The 22,914-nt window shown below is 39.2% G+C and overlaps 1 protein-coding gene across 1 annotated transcript in view; it reads right to left on the reverse strand.

Annotated features, from left to right (window-relative positions):
* LOC128647193 (transmembrane channel-like protein 2-A) overlaps nt 1-22,914 on the reverse strand; it is a 306,013-nt gene that overhangs the window by 74,200 nt on the left and 208,899 nt on the right. Inside the window, exon 18 of the mRNA XM_053699975.1 lies at nt 20,213-20,336. Coding sequence (XP_053555950.1) covers nt 20,213-20,336 — 124 coding nt within the window. The remainder of the gene's footprint in view (nt 1-20,212; nt 20,337-22,914) is intronic.

Raw genomic sequence — 22,914 nt, forward strand, 5'->3', positions numbered from 1 at the left:
ACTCACGTCTAGTTTACAGGCGCCACTCTTCCTCTACTTGTATCTTGATAATATCTATTATTGGAGCATGTGTGAGAGGATCACATTCTTATAAGAGTGTGTACATAGGGACCCCTGGCTGGTAAGAGATAGAGAATTTGCTTTTACTAACTTTTCAATAAAGTAGTGTAATGCCAAATTTATGCATAGGTTCAAAAGGAGAAGCCTGCAAAGCCCTTAACACTAGGTTAAGATTCCAAGGAGGAGAAATAGGCATGATAACAGGTTTAATTTGGACCAAAGCAATCTTTCTTTGAAACAAATCTGAAAGAGCTAAAATCTGCCATTTCAGAAAACTTGCAGATAAACCCTTATCTAGGCCATCCTGCAACAATGGAAGAATCCTAGGAATTCTAAAAGAATGCCAGGAAAAAAACATGATTTACATACCAGAAAATGAAGGTTTTCCAAACCTTGTGATAAATTTTCCTAGAAACAGGTTTACGAGCCTGAAGTAGAATTTCAGTCACAGAATCTGAGAAACCCGTATGTCTCAGAGCTTAGCATTCAATTTCCATGCCATTAAGTTTAGAGACTTGGGATCTGGATGAAAGAAAGGACCTTGAGACTGAAGGTTTGACTGTAGAGGAAGAGACCAAGGAGGGCAAATACTGTGAGGCCATGCTGGAGCAATCAGGATTAAAAATTACTTCTCTAACCTTATCTTGGAAATCACTCTGGGAAGAAGAACCAGAGGAGAGAACAGATAAGAAGGCTAATATGACCAAGGAACTACTAGAGCATCCACAAACTCTGCCTGAGGATCACTGGACCTTGCAAAATACCTGGGAAGTTTATTGTTCAAATGAGAGGCCATCAGATCTAATTCTGGGAGACCCCAAAGATCCACAATCTGATTGAACATATCCTGATGAAGAAACCACTCCCCTGGGTGTAGAGACTGACGACTGAGAAAGTTTGCCTAACAATTGTTAACTCCTGGGATGTGAATCAGAGACTAAACAAGAATTGGCTTCTGCCCAAGAGAGAATTTGAGATATGACCATCATAGTCAGGGAACAGTGAGTTACCTCCTGATGGTTGACACAAGTTACTGCTGTGACATTGTCTGTCTGAAAACAGAGATAAGACTCCCTTTTCAACAGAGGCTAAGCTTGAAGGGCCCTGAAAATTGCTTGGAGTTCCAGAACATTGATTGGCAACCTCATCTCTTGAGATTCAAACTGCTCCCCAACTTTAAAGACTTGCATGTGTAGGGATCACAGAACAGGTAGGACGAGCAAAAGAAACCCCCTGAATAATAAACTGATGATCGAGCCACCAATATTTTTTTTAGTATAATCCCTGCACCATTGACACAGCATACGAAGCTGAAGAGCCTTTTGTGAAATCAAGCAAATGGAATTGCATCTGAAGCTGCAATCATGAGACCTAGTACTTCCATACACAGAGCCACTGAAGGGAATGAAAGAGACTGAAGGTCTCTGCTCAGTTAGAAAAAGACCCATGGACACTGAGTCTATTTGGAAACTCACGGCTAGATTTAGAGTTTTGTTTGTAATGACCCGCGTAGCTAACGCTGGCTTTTTTCTGGCCGCACCTTTTAAATAACTCTGGTATTGAGAGTTCACAGAATGGCTGCGTTAGGCTCCAAAAAAGGAGCATAGAGCATATTTAACGCAACTTCAACTCTCGATACCAGAGTTGCTTACGGACGCGGCCAGCTTCAAAAACGTGCTTGTGCACGATTCCCCCATAGGAAACAATGGGGCTGTTTGAGCTGAAAAAAACCTAACACCTGCAAAAAAGCCGCGTTCAGCTCCTAACGATCAGCCAATAGAATGCAAGCTCAATCTGATTGGCTGATTGTTCCGATCAGCCAATAGAATGCGAGCTCAATCTGATTGGCTGATTGGATCAGCCAATCGGATTGAACTTGATTCTGATTGGCTGATTCCATCAGCCAATCAGAATATTCCTACCTTAATTCCGATTGGCTGATAGAATCCTATCAGCCAATCGGAATTCGAGTGACGCCATCTTGGATGACGTCATTTAAAGGAACCGTCATTCATCGTCTAGTCGTCGGTTGAAGAGGATGTTTCGCGTCGGCTTGGAAGAAGATGGTTCCGCTCCGCTCCAGAAGAAAGAAGATTGAAGATGCGGCTTGATAGAAGACTTCATCCCGATGATGGACTTCCGACTTCAGCCCGATGATGGATTTCTTCAGTCGCCGCTTGGATCAAGACTTCAGCCGGAGGATGGACGTCACTCTTCAGCCCCCCGCTTGGGCTTGGATCAACACTTCCGAGGCTTGGATCAAGACTTCCGACGACGGATCGGTGAACCTGGCAGGGTGAAGATAAGGTAGGAAGATCTTCAGGGGCTTAGTGTTAGGTATATTTAAGGGGGTTTGGGTTATAGGCAAAAGAGCTGAATTCTTTGGGGCATGCCCCGCAAAGGGCCCTGTTCAGGGCTGGTAAGGTAAAAGAGCTTTGAACTTTTTTAATTTAGAATAGGGTAGGGCATTTTTTTATTTTGGGGGGCTTTGTTATTTTATTAGGGGGCTTAGAGTAGGTGTAATTAGTTTAAAATTGTTGTAATATTTTTCTAATGTTTGTAAATATTTTTTTATTTTTTTGTAACTTAGTTCTTTTTTATTTTTTGTACTTTAGTTAGTTTATTTCATTGTATTTACTTGTAGATATTGTATTTAAATAATTTATTGATAGTGTAGTGTTAGGTTTAATTGTAGATAATTGTTGGTGTTTATTTAATTAATTTATTGATAGTGTAGTGTTAGGTTTAATTGTAACTTAGGTTAGGATTTATTTTACAGGTAATTTTGTAATTATTTTAACTATTTTAGCTATTAAATAGTTCTTAACTATTTAATAGCTATTGTACCTGGTTTTTACAAAGTTACCTGTAAAATAAATATAAATCCTAAAATAGCTATAATATAATTATAATTTATGTTGCAGCTATATTAGGGTTTATTTTACAGGTAAGTATTTAGCTTTAAATAGGAATAATTTATTTAATAAGAGTTAATTTATTTTGTTAGAATAAAATGATATTTAACTTAGGGGGGTGTTAGGGTTAGGGTTAAAATTAGCTTTAGGGGTGAAAAAATTTATTAGAGTAGCGGTGAGCTCCGATCGGCAGATTAGGGGTTAATACTTGAAGTTAGGTTTCAGCGATGTTAGGGAGGGCAGATTAGGGGTTAATACTATTTATTATAGGGTTATTGAGGCGGGAGTGAGGCGGATTAGGAGTTAATAACTTTATTATAGTAGCGGTGAGATCCGCTCGGCAGATTAGGGGTTAATAATTGTAGGCAGGTGGAGGCGACGTTGAGGGGGGCAGATTAGGGGTTAATAAATATAATATAGGGGTCGGCGATGTTAGGGGCAGCAGATTAGGGGTACATAAGGATAACGTAAGTAGTGGCGCTTTGCGGTCGGCAGATTAGGGGTTAATTATTGTAGGTAGCTGGCGGCGACATTGTGGGGGGCAGGTTAGGGGTTAATAAATATAATATAGGGGTCGGCGGTGTTAGGGGCAGCAGATTAGGGGTACATAAGTATAACGTAGGTGGCGGTCGGCAGATTAGGGGTTAAAAAATGTAATTGAGTGGCGGCGATGTGGGGGGACCTCGGTTTAGGGGTACATAGGTAGTTTATGGGTGTTAGTGTACTTTAGAGCACAGTAGTTAAGAGCTTTATAAACCGGCGTTAGCCCAGAAAGCTCTTAACTACTGCCTTTTTTCTGCGGCTGGAGTTTTGTCGTTAGATTTCTAACGCTCACTTCAGCCACGACTGTAAATACCGGAGTTAGAAAGATCCCATTGAAAAGATAGGATACGCAATTGACGTAAGGGGATCTGCAGTATGGAAAAGTCGCGGCTGAAAAGTGAGCGTTAGACCCTTTCCTGACTGACTCCAAATACTGGCGGTAGCCTAAAACCAGCGTTAGGAGCCTCTAACGCTGGTTTTCACGGCTACTGCCAAACTCTAAATATAGGCCTCAGGAAATTATCCCTTGTCAGAGGAATCAAAGAGCTCTTTGAAAAATTGATCCTTCAACCATGTCTTTGAAAAAACAACAAGAGTTGGTTGATGTGAAATTCTGCTAAAAAGACGGAGCTTTAACCAAAATTTCATACAGGTAAGAAAATACTGCAATGCCCTAAGCTCTGATCACTGACAAAATGGTGCCCAGTACCTTGGTAAATATTCTTCAAACTGTAGCCAGACAAATTGAAGAGCAGCAAACTGAAAGTGCTTGTCCAGAAAAGCAAACCTCAGAAACTGGTAAAGTTCTCTGTGAATTGGAATATGAAGTAAGCATCCTTAAAATCGATTATGGACATAAACTGACCTTGCTGAACAAAAGGCGGAATAGTCCTGATAGATGAGGTCCTTTCAAACTTTTTCAGTGTCTTAAGATCCAAAACTGTTCTGAAAGTGCCTTCCTTCTTTGGAACAATGAAGAGATTTGAATAAAATCCTGTCCCCTTTTCCTGCAAAGGGACTGGAACAATCACTCCCATATCTGACAGATCTGAGACAGATTGAAAAAAGTTTGAGCTTACAAGATCCCTTAAAACATTCAACAGATAAAATCTTTTTCTGGGAGGCCTTGCTCTGAATCCAATATTATAACCCTGAGAAATAACATTCTGAACCAAGGAAAGAGGCTTAATCTACCCCGTACCAGAACTTCTGGGCTGGGAGCCGCACTTTCATTCGATTTTAGAGGAAGGGAAGGATTTCTTACCCTGCTTAGAATTTCTCCAGTTAGCTTTAGGTCTTCAGACTGAACCAGAAGCACATTTCTTTTGAACAGAGGATTAAGTTTTCCGTTCCTTATTCTAACAAAGGAACAAAAACATTTAGAATATTCGATTTTCCTTTAGACTTCCTGTCTTGAGGAAGAAAAGCACCTTTACCTCCAGTAATAGTAGAAATAATTTAATCTAAATCAGACCAAGAAAACTTCTTTCCCTAAAAGGAAAGAGACAATAATCTAGATTTAGATACCATATCAGCAGACCAGGATTTAAGCCACAAGGCAATAGAAATAGCTGGTCTGAGCATATAACCAGCACATAAAAATGTCCTTCCAGAAAAAGATTCTAACTTTCTGTCTAAAGGTTCCTTACAAAATGTACTGTCTTCCAAAGGAATAGTAGTACATTTAGACAGAGTGGAAAAGGCCCCATCCACCTTGGGAACTGTTTCTCATAACTCTAGATTATCAGCAGGTAAAGGATGTACATTTTTTAAACCTTGCAGAAGGATTAAAAGATACCCCTGGATTAGACGATTCCCTAGAAATCATGTCAGAGACAGCATTATGCACAGGAAAAACCTCAGGGAGATTAACAATTGTCCTAAAAAATGGAATTTAAAATATTACAAGGTTTTTCATCAGAAGCTTTAGGATCTTTAGCCCCTAAAATGATTAAGACCTCTCTTAAAAGATAATGAATGTGTTCATTCAACAGAAAAGTGTAAATATCAGGTTGAACTTCAGGTGAAACTTCTCCATCTGAAGATACAACAGTATCCCTGGGCTCAGGGCACATAGCACTTGTAGAAGGAAAAATCCAAACTGACTGTTTATGCTTATTTGAAGGTGGAAGGAAACCCAAAACAGAAACTGCAGCCTTGATAAAGGTTTTCATGGCAGGAGGCAGACCTTCAGCATTAACCTATAATGATCAAAAAGTATGTGCATCGGAACCCAAAGAAACAGCATTAGATTAGTCTTTATGCATTAACAAATCTAAATATGAGCCTCATAAATGAGCTGAAGAGAGTAGCTTATCTTTTTTACAATAAGCACACCTAATAATGGTAGAAAGGCGTTCAGCAGACTAGGGCCTAGATTTGGAGTTTGGCGTTAGCCGTGAAAACCAGCGTTAGAGGCTCCTAACGCTGGTTTTAGGCTAACTCCGGTATTTGGAGTCACTCAAAATAGGGTCTAACGCTCACTTTTCAGCCGCGACTTTTCCATACCGCAGATCCCCTTACGTCTATTGCGTATCCTATCTTTTCAATGGGATCTTTCTAACTCCGGTATTTAGAGTCGTGTCTGAAGTGAGCGTTAGACATCTAACGACAAAACTCCAGCCGCAGGAAAAAAGTCAGTAGTTAAGAGCTTTCTGGGCTAACGCCGGTTCATAAAGCTCTTAACTACTGTACTCTAAAGTACACTAACACCCATAAACTACCTATGTACCCCTAAACCGAGGCCCGCCCACATCGCCGCCACTCGATTAAATTTTTTTAACTCCTAATCTGCCGACAGCCACCTACGTTATACTTATGTACCCCTAATCTGCTGCCCCTAACACCGCCGACCCCTGTATTATATTTATTAACCCCTAATCTGCCCCCCACAACGTAGCCGCCAGCTACCTACAATAATTAACCGCAAAGCGCCGCCACCTACATTATAGCTATGTACCCCTAATCTGCTGCCCCTAACACAGCCGACCCCTATATTATATTTATTAACCCCTAATCTGCCCCCCACAACGTCGCCTCTACCTGCCTACACTTATTAACCCCTAATCTGCCGAGCGGACCGCACCGCTACTATTATAAAGTTATTAACCCCTAATCCGCCTCACTAACCCTATAATAAATAGTATTAACCCCTAATCTGCCCTCCCTAACATCGCCAACACCTAACTTCAATTATTAACCCCTAATCTGCCGACCGGAGCTCACCGCTATTCTAATAAATGTATTAACCCCTAAAGCTAAGTCTAACCCTAACACTAACACCCCCCTAAATTAAATATAATTTTAATCTAACGAAATTAATTAACTCTTATTAAATAAATTATTCCTATTTAAAGCTAAATACTTACCTGTAAAATAAACCCTAATATAGCTACAATATAACGAATAATTACATTGTAGCTATTTTAGGATTAATATTTATTTTACAGGCAACTTTGTAATTATTTTAACCAGGTACAATAGCTATTTAATAGTTAAGAACTATTTAATAGCTAAAATAGTTAAAATAATTACAAATTTACCTGTAAAATAAATCCTAACCTGAGTTACAATTAAACCTACCACTACACTATCAATAAATTAATTAAATAAAATACCTATAATTATCTACAATTAAACCTACCACTACACTATCAATAAATTAATTAAATAAAATACCTACAATTATCTACAATTAAACCTAACACTACACTATCAATAAATAAATTAAATACAATACCTACAAATAACTACAATGAAATAAACTATCTAAAGTACAAAAAATAAAAAAGAACTAAGTTACAAAAAATAAAAAAATATTTACAAACATAAGAAAAATATTACAACAATTTTAAACTAATTACACCTACTCTAAGCCCCCTAATAAAATAACAAAGACCCCCAAAATAAAAAAATGCCCTACCCTATTCTAAATTAAAAAAGTTCAAAGCTCTTTTACCTTACCAGCCCTGAACAGGGCCCTTTGCGGGGCATGCCCCAAGAAATTCAGCTCTTTTGCCTGTAAAAAAAAACATACAATACCCCCCCAACATTACAACCCACCACCCACATACCCCTAATCTAACCCAAACCCCCCAATCCGATCAGCCAATCAGATTGAGCTCGCATTCTATTGGCTGATTGGAGCAGCCAATAGAATGCAAGCTCAATCTGATTGGCTGATCGAATCAGCCAATCGGATTGAACTTGATTCTGATTGGCTGATTCCATCAGCCAATCAGAATATTCCTACCTTAATTCCGATTGGCTGATAGAATCCTATCAGCCAATCGGAATTCCAGGGATGCCATCTTGGATGACGTCCCTTAAAGGAACCGTCATTCGGCTAGTAGGCGTCGGGAGAAGAGGATGTTCCACGTCGGAGGTCTGCAAGATGGATCCGGACGAATGAAGATTGAAGATGCCGTTGATAGATGACTTCATCCGGATCATGGACCTCTTCAGCTCCTGCTTGGATGAAGACTTCATCCGGATCATGGACCTCTTCAGCTCCCGCTTGGATGAAGACTTCAGCCGGATCATGGACCTCTTCAGCCCCCCGCTTGGGCTTGGATCAGGACATCGGAGGAGCTCTTCAGGACGGATCGGTGAACCTGGTAGGGTGAAGACAAGGTAGGAAGATCTTCAGGGGCTTAGTGTTAGGTTTATTTAAGGGGGGTTTGGGTTAGATTAGGGGTATGTGGGTGGTGGGTTGTAATGTTGGGGGGGGGGGTATTGTATGTTTTTTTTTACAGGCAAATGAGCTGAATTTCTTGGGGCATGCCCCGCAAAGGGCCCTGTTCAGGGCTGGTAAGGTAAAAGAGCTTTGAAATGTAGTAATTTAGAAAAGGGTAGGGCATTTTGTTATTTTGGGGGTCTTTGTTATTTTATTAGGGGGCTTAGAGTAGGTGTAATTAGTTTAAAATTGTTGTAATATTTTTCTTATGTTTGTAAATATTTTTTTATTTTTTGTAACTTAGTTCTTTTTTATTTTTTGTACTTTAGTTAGTTTATTTCATTGTAGTTATTTGTAGGAATTGTATTTAATTTATTTATTGATAGTGTAGTGTTAGGTTTAATTGTAGGTAATTGTAGGTATTTTATTTAATTAATTTAATGATAGTATAGTGTTAGTTTTAATTGTAACTTAGTTTAGGATTTATTTTACAGGTAATTTTGTTATTATTTTAACTAGGTAACTATTAAATAGTTCTTAACTATTTAATAGCTATTGTACCTAGTTAAAATAATTACAAAGTTGCCTGTAAAATAAATATTATTCCTAAAATAGCTACAATGTAATTATAATTTATATTGTAGCTATATTAGGATTTATTTTACAGGTAAGTATTTAGCTTTAAATAGGAATAATTTATTTAATAAGAGTTAATTAATTTTGTTAGATTAAAATTATATTTAATTTAGGGGGGTGTTAGTGTTAGGGTTAGACTTAGCTTTAGGGGTTAATACATTTATTATAGTAGCGGTGAGCTCCGGTCGGCAGATTAGGGGTTAATGTTTGAATTTAGGTGTCGGCGATGTTAGGGAGGGCAGATTAGGGGTTAATACTATTTATTATAGGGTTAGTGATGCGGATTAGGGGTTAATAACTTTATTATAGTAGCGCTCAGGTCCGCTCGGCAGATTAGGGGTTAATAAGTGTAGGCAGGTGGAGGCGACGTTGAGGGGGGCAGATTAGGGGTTAATAAATATAATATAGGGGTCGGCGGTGTTAGGGGCAGCAGATTAGGGGTACATAAGGATAATGTAAGTAGCGGCGGTTTACGGAGCGGCAGATTAGGGGTTAAAAATAATATGCAGGGGTCAGCGATCGCGGGGGCAGCAGATTAGGGGTTAATAAGTGTAAGGTTAGGGGTGTTTAGACTCGGGGTACATGTTAGGTGCAGACGTAGGAAGTGTTTCCCCATAGCAAACAATGGGGCTGCGTTAGGAGCTGAACGCGGCTTTTTTGCAGGTGTTAGGTTTTTTTTCAGCTCAAACAGCCCCATTGTTTCCTATGGGGGAATCGTGCACGAGCACGTTTTTGAGGCTGGCCGCTTGCGTAAGCAACTCTGGTATCGAGAGTTGAAGCTGCGTTAAAAATGCTCTACGCTCCTTTTTTGGAGCCGAACGCAGCCTTTTTGTGGACTCTCAATACCAGAGTTATTTTTATGGTGCGGCCAGAAAAAAGCCGGCGTTAGCTACGCGGGTCGTTACCGACAAAACTCCAAATCTAGCCGTTAGTTTCTTGGTTATGTTTAGGGACAGAATGCTTGGATGAAGACTTCATCCGGATCATGGACCTCTTCAGCTCCCGCTTGGATGAAGACTTCAGCCGGATCATGGACCTCTTCAGCCCCCCGCTTGGGCTTGGATCAGGACATCGGAGGAGCTCTTCAGGACGGATCGGTGAACCTGGTAGGGTGAAGACAAGGTAGGAAGATCTTCAGGGGCTTAGTGTTAGGTTTATTTAAGGGGGGTTTGGGTTAGATTAGGGGTATGTGGGTGGTGGGTTGTAATGTTGGGGGGGGTATTGTATGTTTTTTTTTACAGGCAAATGAGCTGAATTTCTTGGGGCATGCCCCGCAAAGGGCCCTGTTCAGGGCTGGTAAGGTAAAAGAGCTTTGAAATGTAGTAATTTAGAAAAGGGTAGGGCATTTTGTTATTTTGGGGGTCTTTGTTATTTTATTAGGGGGCTTAGAGTAGGTGTAATTAGTTTAAAATTGTTGTAATATTTTTCTTATGTTTGTAAATATTTTTTTATTTTTTGTAACTTAGTTCTTTTTTATTTTTTGTACTTTAGTTAGTTTATTTCATTGTAGTTATTTGTAGGAATTGTATTTAATTTATTTATTGATAGTGTAGTGTTAGGTTTAATTGTAGGTAATTGTAGGTATTTTATTTAATTAATTTAATGATAGTATAGTGTTAGTTTTAATTGTAACTTAGTTTAGGATTTATTTTACAGGTAATTTTGTTATTATTTTAACTAGGTAACTATTAAATAGTTCTTAACTATTTAATAGCTATTGTACCTAGTTAAAATAATTACAAAGTTGCCTGTAAAATAAATATTATTCCTAAAATAGCTACAATGTAATTATAATTTATATTGTAGCTATATTAGGATTTATTTTACAGGTAAGTATTTAGCTTTAAATAGGAATAATTTATTTAATAAGAGTTAATTAATTTTGTTAGATTAAAATTATATTTAATTTAGGGGGGTGTTAGTGTTAGGGTTAGACTTAGCTTTAGGGGTTAATACATTTATTATAGTAGCGGTGAGCTCCGGTCGGCAGATTAGGGGTTAATGTTTGAATTTAGGTGTCGGCGATGTTAGGGAGGGCAGATTAGGGGTTAATACTATTTATTATAGGGTTAGTGATGCGGATTAGGGGTTAATAACTTTATTATAGTAGCGCTCAGGTCCGCTCGGCAGATTAGGGGTTAATAAGTGTAGGCAGGTGGAGGCGACGTTGAGGGGGGCAGATTAGGGGTTAATAAATATAATATAGGGGTCGGCGGTGTTAGGGGCAGCAGATTAGGGGTACATAAGGATAATGTAAGTAGCGGCGGTTTACGGAGCGGCAGATTAGGGGTTAAAAATAATATGCAGGGGTCAGCGATCGCGGGGGCAGCAGATTAGGGGTTAATAAGTGTAAGGTTAGGGGTGTTTAGACTCGGGGTACATGTTAGGTGCAGACGTAGGAAGTGTTTCCCCATAGCAAACAATGGGGCTGCGTTAGGAGCTGAACGCGGCTTTTTTGCAGGTGTTAGGTTTTTTTTCAGCTCAAACAGCCCCATTGTTTCCTATGGGGGAATCGTGCACGAGCACGTTTTTGAGGCTGGCCGCTTGCGTAAGCAACTCTGGTATCGAGAGTTGAAGCTGCGTTAAAAATGCTCTACGCTCCTTTTTTGGAGCCGAACGCAGCCTTTTTGTGGACTCTCAATACCAGAGTTATTTTTATGGTGCGGCCAGAAAAAAGCCGGCGTTAGCTACGCGGGTCGTTACCGACAAAACTCCAAATCTAGCCGTTAGTTTCTTGGTTATGTTTAGGGACAGAATCGTGCTTCTCCATTATAGCAAATTGTAAAGAAATGCAATAAACAATATAAAACCCCTTAAAAAACTCTTGAGGAATGGAAACCATTTACCCCCACCTAAGTAGCTTAAACAACACAAACTGACAGTTAAATTAGATAAAGCATGCCAAAACCCCAAAGAGGGCAAAGCAGAACAAGCGTGTGCTAACAAGATGTGTGTACATCAATGCCTGGGAAAACTAAAAGGACGTGCGCTAACCAGACAGCCAAATGAAAAAACCTGCTCTAACTCGATGAGTATAAACCCGACATGCACAATCCCGATAAATGAGAACAGACAAACATGCAAAAAACTGAGCGTACCAAAAAAAATAGCCACATGCAAAGAGAAGGGAAATTGTGAAAGATCTACCCCAGGGCCATATATAATAACATATATAGATAAACTCTTTAACAATAAAAAAGTGCCCATAATATAGCTAAATGAGTGTCTATAATAAAAAATAAAAATATACTTACCAATAGACACTCGTCGACTAGCAATCAGGTAGCAGACAGTCAAACCAGTACTGAAACATATCAGCAGAGGTTATGGAATAGGAGTATATTTGTAGATCTATAAAGGGAGGCAGAAGATACATCCAGTGACTGATTATAGAGGGTTTATGAAAAGATTTCCAATACGGTGAAACCATTGAATCACAAACCATACCATAAATACATCCCTCTGTCAATCACTGTACTCTGAGGGGAAACCGGGTCTCAACATAGACTGAAAAAAACTTTCTCTGATGAATCATATGCATGTCTTCTTAATTCAACCACCTCCAGCGAAAGCAAATTAAAGACTGAGGTATGTGTGAGATGGGAGGGGTTTTATAGAGCTCTTGAGGTTTGGGAATATTTTCCTCCTCCTAGTGGTAGAGAAGAGTAATTCCCATGAGTAAGGACTGTGGACTCTCACCACCAGTATGAAAGAAAATTATATCTTTCTACAGTCTCATTTTGCTTTGGTTCACAATAATCATCAAATACTGTACTTCCACTGTTTGTGCCAGTTAGGGAGCTGCTATTCCTGGAAGAAGAGTGTCTTTCATCTCTCTGCCATTTTCCCCAAGTAAGTACAGAAACAGTTTTACATTCATCTCTTCTGGTTTGTCAGCCATTGTAAGGTCTTTGTATAGGATTATTTATTCATTCCATTTCTTCCATGCCTGAGTCAGATTTGTTACCTGGAAATCCAGCAAACCTGGTGGTTTTAAACCTTCCATGTTATCTTATTGGTGTATTGCTCAAAAAACATCCACTGCGTCTGCCACCATGCTTTAATTTAGCTTTACATGTACACTATAAATAGACTTCAGCAGTTCAACGTGATGCTTTTTGTTAAAGGGACAACCTACACCCTACATTTTATTGTTTACAAAGATAGATAATCAGTTTATTATCCTTTCCCCAGTTTTGCATAACCAGTTATATTAAAGGGATAGTTAAGTTCAAATAAGACTTTCATGATTCAGTTAGGGCATGTACTTGTAAACAATTTACTAATTTACATTTATCATCAACTTTGCTTTGTTCTCTTGGTATTCTTAGTTGAAAGCTAGACCTAGGTAGGCTCATATGATAATTTTTAAGCCCTTGAAGGCTGCCTCTAATCTAAATGCATTTGACATTTTTTCACAGCTAGAAGGCGTTAGTTCATGTGTTTCATATAGATAACATTGTGCTCACGGATAAGAAGTTATTTAAGAGTCAGCACTAATTGCCTAAAATGCAAGTCTGTCAAGAGATCTGAGATAAGGAGTCAGCATAAGCTTAGATACAAGGTAATTACAGATGTACAGTCACAAGAAAATTCTTGGGGAGAGAATGTGATGAGGTCCACATGAAGGACCTGCAGAGGAAGAAGATTTTGGCTACCAAATAGAAGACTTTAGATGGTGAGTAATTTTAGGTCTTTTTTTTCTTAAGTAAATTTTTAGGTATAGCTAATATAGAGCATCTGGACATGAAATTTACATTGGGCAAAGTGATTGATAATTTCTGCTGGGTCAAGTGATTTGAGGTATGAAGAAACATTATATCTGTAAGTGGTTTCAGACAATGAGTCTGATCTTTTAGCTTTGAGAATGTGGTGGAGAGGGGTTGAAGGGTCAGGCATTCAATCTGAAGTATTATGTGGCAGTATAGCTAAGAAGGACTGCAGAGCCAAGGGGTTGATCTAAGGCTTAACGTGGCAATATAGTTAAGAGTGAGTGCAGCACCAGAGTTTGATCTGAAATCTGGATATGTAAAAGAGAAGCTGCATGAGTATGGATCTGATCTGAGGTCTAATGTGGGCATGTGGATGACCCTGGCTGCAGTGCTGATCTGAGGACTAAAGTTGTAATGGGGTTAATAGAGGGGCTGTGGGGCTATTAGGACTGATCAGAGGTAGGATGTAGGCACATGGCTCAAAGACCAGTGGGTGGTCTGATCTAAAATCTGCTTTGGTTTATAAGGATTTTAGTGTCAGGAGATTGATTTGAGATCTAATCCTGGTCCTTCCTACTGCTCTCTATGTTGTTTAATAGGGACCTGATGATCTAAAGCCCTTTGCTCTAGTGAGATTATTTAAGATATCTCGTCAGTACTAATAGATCCCTTAAAGAAGTTTATAAAGGTAAACCATAGCTAGTGAACTGTAAGGTTATTGATGTGAAGGAGAGACTCATGTTACAATCTAATGTTAAAAAAGCCCACAAAAATGTTGCATAATTTCTCTCCTTATGCTGGTAAGTTTTTGCAAGTAGCCATTTTGCATGGTTTTAGTACATATTTTTTATGCCTTAAAGATGAAGATGACTATAATGAATAAGTTTATAAATGTATTATACTTTATAACCATAGAAAGATCTAGTAATTAGGTTGGGATGGATCTTTTGGGCTCTAAGCTATAAGTTGGTCACTCTAGCAATACACAGATCTCCATGATGTTGCAGATGGGCAATAAGCATAGAGGAATTCAAACATCTTAAAAACTACACAGTACACAAACTGTGGTAAACATTGCATTTGAACAAAGAAATATTCTCACACACAGACCAATAGATGCTGTTGTATACTCATAAAAGGGCTTATATACAGTTGCCAAGTAGTGATGTTGCGAACATAAAAATTTGGGTTCGCGAACAGCGAACGCGAACTTCCGCAAAAGATCACAAACCGGGCGAACCCCCATAGACTTCAATGGGCAGGCGAATTTTAAAACCCACAGGGACTCTTTCTGGCCACAATAGTGATGGAAAAGTTGTTTCAAGGGGACTAACACCTGGACTGTGGCGTGCCGGAGGGGGATCCATGGCAAAACTCCCATGGAAAATTACATAGTTGATGCAGAGTCTGGTTTTAATCCATAAAGGGCATAAATCACCTAACATTCCTAAATTGTTTGGAATAACGTGCTTTAAAACATCAGGTATGATGTTGTATCGATCAGGTAGTGTAAGGATTACGCCCGCTTCACAGTGACAGACTGCGGGTACAACATCATCATTATCACACTGTACGTTAATGTGTGTAATGCTGCCTGACTGAGACATATCCCTGTTATCTACATCCTCTGGCAATAATGGTTGCGCATCACTCATTTCTTCCAACTGATGTGTAAATAACTCCTCTGACAGATCAAGTGAAGCGGCTGTGGTGCTAGTGTTGGTGGTGGCAGGCAGGCGGGCGAGTGGTAACTTGGGAGGTGCCCGAAGCTAAACTGGAGGAGGATGGTACGTCAAGGTTCCGAGCGGAAGCTGTAGAAGATTGGGTGTCCTGTGTTAGCTAGTCAACTATGTCCTCAGAACTTTTCGAGTTCAGGGTACGTGGCCTCTGAACACTGGGCATTATTCTAGGGCCAAAGGGAATCACAGCACCACGACCACGACGGCCCCTGCGGGGTGGCCTACCTCTGCCTGTCATTTTTATTTTGATTTGTGGTACTATGCGTGCAAGCTACTGTGACAACAGATATGAGTGGCACTGTGCACTGGCAGAAGTTGGCAGAGTAGACGCTGTAGGCCTGACACACACGCTTGCAGACAACTAACTGCTATTCAATCTATTACAGTCAAAATTGTATTTTTTTTTTTATATACACTGCTGTTACACCAGATATGAGTTGCACTGGTGTGACACTGTGCCCTGGCAGGCCCTGAAAAATCTGTTACACATCTACAACCACCAAAAAACAACCATGCTAAATAGTTTCTAAATTTTGTCCTGAGTTTAGAAATACCCAATGTTAACATGTTCTTTGCTTTTTTTGCAAGTTATAGGGAAATAAATACAAGAAGCACTTTGCTATTTCAAAACCACTTTTTTTCAAAATAAGCGCTAGTTACATTGGAACCCTGATATCTGTCAGGAATACCTGAATATCCCTTGACATGTATATATTTTTTCTAGAAGACATCCCAAAGTATTGATCTATGCCCATTTTGGTATATTTCATGCCACCATTTCACCGCCAAATGCGATCAAATAAAAAAAAAAATGTTCACTTTTTCACAAACTTTAGGTTTCTCACAGAAATTATTTACAAACAACTTATGCAATTATGGCATAAATGGTTGTAAATGCTTCTCTGGGATCCCCTTTGTTCAGAAATAGCAGACTTATATGGCTTTGGCGTTGCTTTTTGGCAATTAGAAGGCTGCTAAATGCTGCTGCGCATCACACGTGTATTATGGTTAACAGTGAAGGGGTTAATTAGGTAGTTTGTAGGGAGCTTGCAGGGTTAATTTTAGCGTTAGTGTAGTGATCAGCCTCCCACCTGACACATCAGACCCCCTGATCCCTCCCAAACAGCTCCCTTCCCTCCCCCACCCCACAATTGTTCCCGCCATCTTAAGTACTGGCAGAAAGTCTGCCAGTACTAAAATAAAAGGTTTTTAAATTATTTTTTTAGCATATTTACATATGCTGTGGTGTAGCATCCCCCTTAGCCCCCAACCTCCCTGATCCCCCCCCCCTCCAAAAAAAAAAACAGCTCTCTAACCCTCCCCATCTGCCTTATTGGCAGCCATCTTGGGTACTGGCAGCTGTCTGCTATTATTTCACAGTCAAAAAAGTGTTGTTTTTTTTTAAATGTACACTACTGTTACACCAGATATGAGTGGTGGCACTGGGCAAGTGGGCACAGTATACGCTGTGAGTCTGACACACACGCTGGCAGGCAGGCAACTGCAATTAGATTACACAGGAAAAAAAAAAAAAAAGCAGACTGACGTTCTAGCCCTAAAAAGGGCTTTTTGGGGTGCTGTCCTTACAGCAGACATCAGATGAGTCCTTCAGGACTGTAGTGGACACTGAATACACTAGCCTAGCTATCAATTTCCCTATTAAATCAGCAGCAGTTACACTGTCCCTCCTTTCACTAAGAATGCAGCTTCCAAATTAATCTAAAATGGATGCTGTCCAGGAGGTGGGAGGGTCTGGGAGGGAGTGTCTGCCGCTGATTGGCTGTAATGTGTCTGCTGACTGTTAGGTAAAGGGTCAAAGTTTACTCAATTATGATGAATAGGGGCGGATCGAACATCGCATATGTTCGCCCGCCACGGCGAACGCGAACATGCTATGTTTGCCGCGAACTATTCGCCGGCGAACTATTCGCGACATCACTATTGCCAAGACATGACTCATTCAGGGGCAAATTTGATGTCCATCCTTGTTTCCTAGGGAGGGAGACCACAAAACCACAAAACCACATATACACACAAACACACACACACACACACATATATATATATATATATATATATATATATATATATATATATATATATATATATATATATATATATATATATATATATATATATATATATATATATATATATATATATATATATATATATATATATATATATATATATATATATATATATATATATATATATATATATATATATATATATATAGGAAGAAAACGAGGAACTCCAGGACTGTTGCCAATGTTGATTTATTAGAGCAGGTAAGTGAGAGACACAGTCACAGTGTGCAGGGATTAGATCTGACGCGTTTCCCGCATGCTTACATGCGCTTCATCAGAGATCTGATATATATATATATATATATATATATATGTATATATATATATATATTTATAGAAATACAGGACAAGCGCATTCCAAGGGACTTATCAAAAATCACTTTAATCAGTGTTAACGTTTTCGGACATAATATAGTCCGTCTTCAGACAAAAAAGTGTTAGCATACGGGGTTCCATATGCTCTGCACGTTTTAGGTGATCTGTGCAGCTCATGTGTAACACCCTTACTGCTTAGATTAGTGCTGTATTTATTGCAGTTTTTTGGTCCTTATTAGATATTTATGCACACCATTCTCTATGTCACCTGGTTTACACTTATTAAGGATTTCCACGCTAACTCTATTGTTATACAGGTTGCTATGGCAACCAAGTTGCGGTTTGTGTAATCCCTGTGAATAGAGATTGGTGTTTACAACATATGTTAAATGTTCCACAATAATGTGCTGTTGTATGCCTTGCACTCACTGGGGATTTTTTTTCCCTGCTGATAGCATGTTTGTACATGTTTATATTTGGTTGCTATGGCAACCAGGAACGGTCCGTGTAAGTCATTCAAAGTATAACTGCTGCGATATTGAAATGTGAATATTGTACCCTCATGTTGTGCCACTGACTTTTCATAGCACCTCTTGCCTTTTTGTTTTGTTTTGTTTATTATAGTTGGGTACTGGCATGGCCCACGTTGCCCGGGATGATGACGTCACCCCCAGGGGGCGGAGCTACCCGGGAGAGCGTGGATGCTGAGTCAGTTCACAGTTTGCTTGGTGTATTTAATGGGTGTTGGGTAAGTACTGTGTAAACACTTTTTTGTCTGAAGACGGACTATATTATGTCCGAAAACGTTAAAGTGATTTTTGATAAGTCCCTTGGAGTGCGCTTGTCCTGTATTTCTATCTATTTTATTTGCTGCACCCAGGGCATAAGGACTTTGGTCATTGGGAGTGCAATTTCCTGCTTGTCTATATATATATATATATATATATATATATATATATATATATATACGCATTCACATACAAACAAACTCACAGGCACACAAACATACAAATACGTATATACTGTATATATACATACTTAAATTCACACAGACATTCAAATACACACAAGCACACATATATACACACTCACATACTCACACACCCATATGCACAAACTAAAATACACATATGAACACACACTCAAATACAAACTCAAATACACACACGCAAATATGTATACACACACACACACTCAGATACATACACACATATATACACACAGAGACAAAGACACACATACACACATACACATATATACAGTATAAAGTCAGATACCCACATATAATGTACATAGTTACATATAAGCACTTGCATGCACACATGCATACACACACACTCACACACATATTTACACACTAAAATACACATGAATACACATAGATACTGCGTAAATTTGTTAAAAAGAATACTGATTTACTTTAATTATAAAAATGTACTTATCTCTGACAAAGTGCTTTTAACGGCACGAAATGCGTAGGAAAACTTTTGGGTTAGACAGCTGGCCCCTATGTCAGGTTATTTGTAACATTGCTTTTAACAAGATGTATTAAAGGCTAAGTTTTAAACTTCACTATCTGGCTACGCTGGATATTTTGTTTTGTTGCTGTTTGAATTTCTTTGAGTCTTAGGCTGCTCCGTTTTCTGACCCTGACGTCATAATTCACTGCCCTTTGGTGTACTTCATGTAGGAGCCACGAAGACACCGAATTGGCAGAGAGGAGCCAGTGGATCCGATCCAAACAGTCGGTAAGAAGCTAACAGGTACTGATTACCAAGAACTACACATATATAGAAGCTTCTAACAGAACTGGTGAGTGACTTTATTTCTCATACATATTTCCCTAGTGTACAGACCGTATTAGAAGGGGTTCTAAACAAGAACATATACTACATTCTGAGCAAGTTACTTCACAATCAAATATATTACATTCAGCAAGCAGTAGGACATTCTCAGCACAGGGGGTTTACCTACAGACCAGCATTTACTGTTTTTATGTATTGTTACTATTATGCTAAAAATGTACTTTGCTCCCTTGTTATCCTTTGTTGAAAAGCAGGTAAGCCGGTATATAACATAGGCACAGGAAGAAGCATGAGTTGAATAAAAATGATTTTAACAATGTTATACATTTGCAAGAACACTAGATGGCACCAGTTTTTTCACAAACTGCTTCTATACAGGGCTCCACCAGTGTGCACTCCACCGACCTAAGTATGCTCTTCAACAACGAATATATTATTGTTGTTATTCTTATCATTTATTTGGAGAGCGACAACAGATTCTGCAACGTTATATGAGAATGAAGCAAATTTAATTTTTTTTTTGTTTTGTGTTAGAACATTATTATAATGTGCAGCATTTAGCACAGTGTTTTGGGAGTATACTGGTGTCATGTCATGTCAATCAAATAGTAAACGTTGTCAGCGCATAGTTTATATTGGCAAATGATATTCAATCGCTACATCAGTTCTACTTTTGTGAGATTAATTACAAATAGCAAATAACAGCAGCACATGAACTTTACCTGGCTCTTCAGTCTCACGTTTCATCCCATATCTCGCACTAGGAGGAAGAAGTTCTTCCAAATCTTTCATTGTTTCATCAGTTGTGTCCGTGTTGTTTCGTTTGTTCTTTTCATCCTGTCTTTGCTGCATAAAAACAAACATCATTAACGCAGATTTTGTTTTTGAATAGCTGTATACCAGAAATACTTCATCAAGGAAGTGCCTCTAAGCTACAATATGCAAGTCATCTTAGAGCAAGATCAAACTTATGGTAGTGAAATTCTCTAACTTTTATTTATGATAGTGGTTTTCTGTCATATTTCTATACTATAGTCTACTCAATTTTCTCTTTCTCATAACATATATCCTTAATGCTCTTTTCTTTCCTAGTTTGTTCTCCAATCTCAAATTATGTACATATATTTTTACAATTTTCTGCAATCGCTGCGTGACTTACCCCCTTCACTGCACCAGTTCTCACCCCGTGTCTCAAGGCATGAGAACGAGGCTCCCATATGAGCCTATGGAAGCGAACTCTCATGAGTGCAATGCTTCCCAGCAATGTGAATTGGAGCTTACGTTCGCATTGCTGTCAACTTGTAATACAAGTGCACATTAACGTGAACTGGTATTACTCAGTGGAGCGCAAATATCGGTTTCACAAAAGCGATATTTAGCGCTCCACTGGTAATCTGGCCCAAAGATAGCATAAGGTGGTGCAAGATTTGTGCATCTAGCTTTGCGTTATGTGTATAACTGGCATAAAGTAGCTGTAGGAAACATGAATCTGGTCTGCAATCTAGTGTGAATATAAAGCAGACATAAATAGTTACAGTATGTATGCATATGTGCTGGGGTCTGATATATGGTGGCATGCATATGGTCTGCTCTGAAGTTACTCACATCATTGGGTACATTTTTTACATGCTCATCAATGCAGTAAATTGCATGCAGCAATATTGTTAAAATCACACCTTTTTATCAATATATTTCCTTAATGTCTATTTTTCTCCTAGTTTGTTCTCCCTTTTATCCATGCTTTTATCTATGTTTTTATGTTGTCCCTTGATTAAAGTATATTGGGGATGGGCCAGGCTCAGCTGTGCTGCTTCCTATTGTGTGAGGTTCACTGCTGTTTCTTCTAGGGTGAATTAAGGGCTCGATTTATCAAAGCTGAGGCGGACAGGGACGCATATACATGCCCCTGTACGCCTCAGCTCGCCTGTGGCGGGGCGAATTTACCCGCAGGTAGTCACCATTGCACACAAGCGCAATTTTGTGAAATTCAATCTCTGCGGTCTAGTCCAACCAAGGAGATTGACAGCTCCTGCCCGTGCATGATTGATTGTGCACGGGCAGGAGCTGTCAATCTCTTCGGTCGGACTAGACCACAGAGATTGAATTTTGCCACCTTAGAGGTGGCGAAGAGGTTAGGAAAGTAGCGGTCTGATGACCGCTGCTTGTTAAATATGGAGAGCAGGTTCTTGTGAGAACTTGCAGCTGTAGGCCTATTTAACAAAGGTCTGTTGGACCTGATCCAACAGTGCGGATCAGGTCTGACAGACCTCGCTGAATGCGGAGAGCAATACGCTCTCCGTATTCAGCATTGCACCAGCAGCTCTTGTGAGCTGCTGGTGCAATGTCGCCCCCTGCAGATTGGCCGCCAGCAGGGGAGTGAATTGCGGCGATGTCTGTCCGCCTGCTCAGAGTAGGCGGACAGGTTATGGAGCAGCGGTCACACATAACTGTTAGTCAGAGAATACAATTTTAAAGAACTGTCCAATTTACTGCTATTATTAAATTTGCTTCATTCTCTTTGATGAAGGAACAGCAATGCTTTACTGGGAGCAAGCTGAACACATCACGGGAGTGATTGACAAGAGGCATATTTTTTCAGCCACCAATCAGCAAATAATATCCAGTAGTGAATTATAGTGGTGTTTCTGGCGAGCCTGATAGATATGCCCCATAGTGTCATCATGACCTAAGCATTCCTTTCAGTGTAGTGGTTATGCCCTAATACAGCCAGACACAGCTCTCTTCATACTTTCCGCCCCATCCCCTGACTCTGGAAACTATGCAGCCATGAAAGTAAAATACTATGTGGTGCTCAAAGCAACCAGCAGGGAACATTGAGGTAAAATAGGATGTTTCTTGTTTTGGGTCTAAAGTGGGCATTTAGATTCCATACAGATACATCAGGATCCGGTCACCTGGTGTGAGATCTCATGTGGGCATAAATCTGCCATTAAAAATAGGATATGTGATATATACATTTATTCCGGGGTTAGATATGGGTATATAGTCGCCATAAGGGGGACTAAGGATGTATGCATATATTGTAGCGTCTGGAGTGAATCATTGAAAACTTTTTTATCACTTAGATTAAATAAAACACAAAATCCAATTCAGTAATTTTCATGCAGCAATATTGCTAAAATTACACCTTTTTAACAATATTATATTGAAAATAAATCTATGAGAAATTGTTTTTATGTTGCTTAAAACAAGCATAATGGCATTTAGCTGAACAGTAAAATTTATATATCAGTGGTAGGGAATCAAGTTTACCGCTGGTATTACAATTTGAAAGTAAATACGATAGATTGAGCGCAATTTTGATTTATACTAGAATGATTACCGTGTCCTCAGAGCTCTGGTTAACTGTTTTACGAAACAAAAAAGTGTCACAAAACACAACAAAAAGACATTACAAAGTACA

This window comes from Bombina bombina, chromosome 2 (assembly GCF_027579735.1).
Source record: "Bombina bombina isolate aBomBom1 chromosome 2, aBomBom1.pri, whole genome shotgun sequence".
Classification (NCBI taxonomy): domain Eukaryota; kingdom Metazoa; phylum Chordata; class Amphibia; order Anura; family Bombinatoridae; genus Bombina; species Bombina bombina.